The 1,896-nt window shown below is 36.3% G+C and overlaps 1 protein-coding gene across 1 annotated transcript in view; it reads left to right on the top strand.

The window, feature by feature from the left end:
* The window catches only part of IFT88 (intraflagellar transport 88), a 344,136-nt gene that overhangs the window by 294,133 nt on the left and 48,107 nt on the right, over positions 1–1,896 (top strand). The window contains exon 15 of the mRNA XM_012641668.1: positions 1,262–1,370. Within this exon, the coding sequence (XP_012497122.1) occupies positions 1,262–1,370 (109 nt within the window). The remainder of the gene's footprint in view (positions 1–1,261; positions 1,371–1,896) is intronic.

Genomic DNA, 1,896 nt, shown 5'->3' with positions numbered 1-1,896 from the left:
GTGAAGGCTCACCACCATCACATTCTCTTCCCTGACTTTTGGAGTGGGCATTGTCACTCCCTGGGTGTGAGTTTCCAATGTTGCAAACACATGTCCACACACTACTGGATTTTGTCTCTTGAGTTATTACTGAAGTCTCTTTTGAAGTTTTCTTCTCACTGCATAGGTGTTTTTTGCTTTTTGGTTTGCTTGTTTTATTCTCTTTTTCATGTTATGGCCTTTCATCAGATATCTGATGATCTTATGATCTTGGGCTGTCTCCTGGTATCCAGGAGTTTGCAGCTAAAAGCTGAGTGGAGTCTCTGGGTTCATGACTGAGGGCGTTGCGTTGGCACTATGCCATAAGCCAATCTGTCTGGCTTGTTCAGTTAGGGACCTGCCCATCAATCAACTGGATCTGTCCTCCTGGAGAAGACTTCGGTCTCAGAGGAAGGCAGGCCTGCTACCCATCTTGGAAAATAGGGGAGGCAGGAAGGGATTAGCAATTTTGGATGGAATCTGGGAAAGCCTCACTGAGAATGTGGTGTTTCCAGTCACACTGGAAGAAAGGGAGGGTGTGACCATTTGGGCATCTGGGAAGAGAGCGGTACTGGCGCAGCGGGGAGAAGAGCACTTGCTTCCTAGGCAGATTCTTTATTTGTTTTGTAAGTTTTAAATATTTTTGCCTACTCCATTGCTTGACTTTTAACTTTGTTTATAATTTCTTTTATCAAATAGTTTTTCTATTATTAATGTAATCAAATTTGCTTTTAAAAAATTTGTGGCTTCATTTGTTTATTGCGTTATGAAGCCCTTTTCTTACCTCAAGATTATAAAATCATTTTTCTATATTTTCTTTTCATATTCTTATAGCTTTGTTTTTTCTATTTAGTTTTAAAATAAACTTTGAATTCATTTTTTATGAATCAGAATCTACATTTTTTCCTTTATGTATACTCAGTTGTCCTGGCACCATTTATTGCTGGTCGCTTCCTCCTCACTGGTTTTAAATGTCCATGAACTTAATTATGTAACTGAGTCCATTTCTGAACTCTTTATTCTGTTCTGTAGATCTGCTTGTCTGTTCCTGCCGCACCACACTTTTAAAACCACTGAAGCTTTGTAGCCCCACCCCGATTATTCTTTTTAAAAGTCCTCAGTTCATCTTCATTTTCTCTTCTGGATGAATATTCACATATATTTAAAGATTCATTCTGTTACTTGGAGTAAATTAATATCGTAATAATGCTTATAGGCTTTTTTTTCTTTTTCTTTTTTTAAGGCCTTACCTATAAGAAGCTAAACCGGTTAGATGAGGCTTTGGACTGTTTCCTGAAACTTCATGCAATCCTGCGAAACAGCGCCCAAGTTCTTTACCAGATAGCAAACATGTATCTTATTTGAAAAACTTAAGGACAGTTGTTAATTCATTCAATTGGTGATTGAGGACTAATTATTAAATAAATTTAACTAGTGAAGTAATTGATGAGGATAATATTTGAAGTAAGTGATGAGGATAATCTAACTAGCAGAGTAACGTGATGAAATAGCATTTGAGTGATCCTGTTTTAAAAGATCATTTGCACTGTAAGAAGAATTAGTTAAAGGTTAAAACTATTATTTATGAATTTTTGGAAATAGTAATTGAAGTAATGGAGTATGACATTTTAGTACCCATGTCATTTATCGAAAGTCCGTTAGATGCTTTAAGCCACTATATTAATTCTGAGGCTTGTGGCGGGGTATCATTGAAGCACTAACTTACTAATTAAAAGGAAAATATTATTCATTACTGATTAGTGCTACTGATTAAGTTTGGATAAGTCCTCTTATTCGTTTTAGCTGCCATGTAGGTAACTCTCCAAAGACCTTTACCCTCCAAAATTATGTAATACTTTACATGAGCCCACTCATTAA

Source organism: Propithecus coquereli, unplaced genomic scaffold (assembly GCF_000956105.1).
Source record: "Propithecus coquereli isolate 6110/MARCELLA unplaced genomic scaffold, Pcoq_1.0 Scaffold168, whole genome shotgun sequence".
Lineage (NCBI taxonomy): Eukaryota > Metazoa > Chordata > Mammalia > Primates > Indriidae > Propithecus > Propithecus coquereli.
The sequence above is the reverse complement of the archived record's forward strand: the minus strand, read 5'-3'. Positions and strand labels throughout refer to the sequence as shown.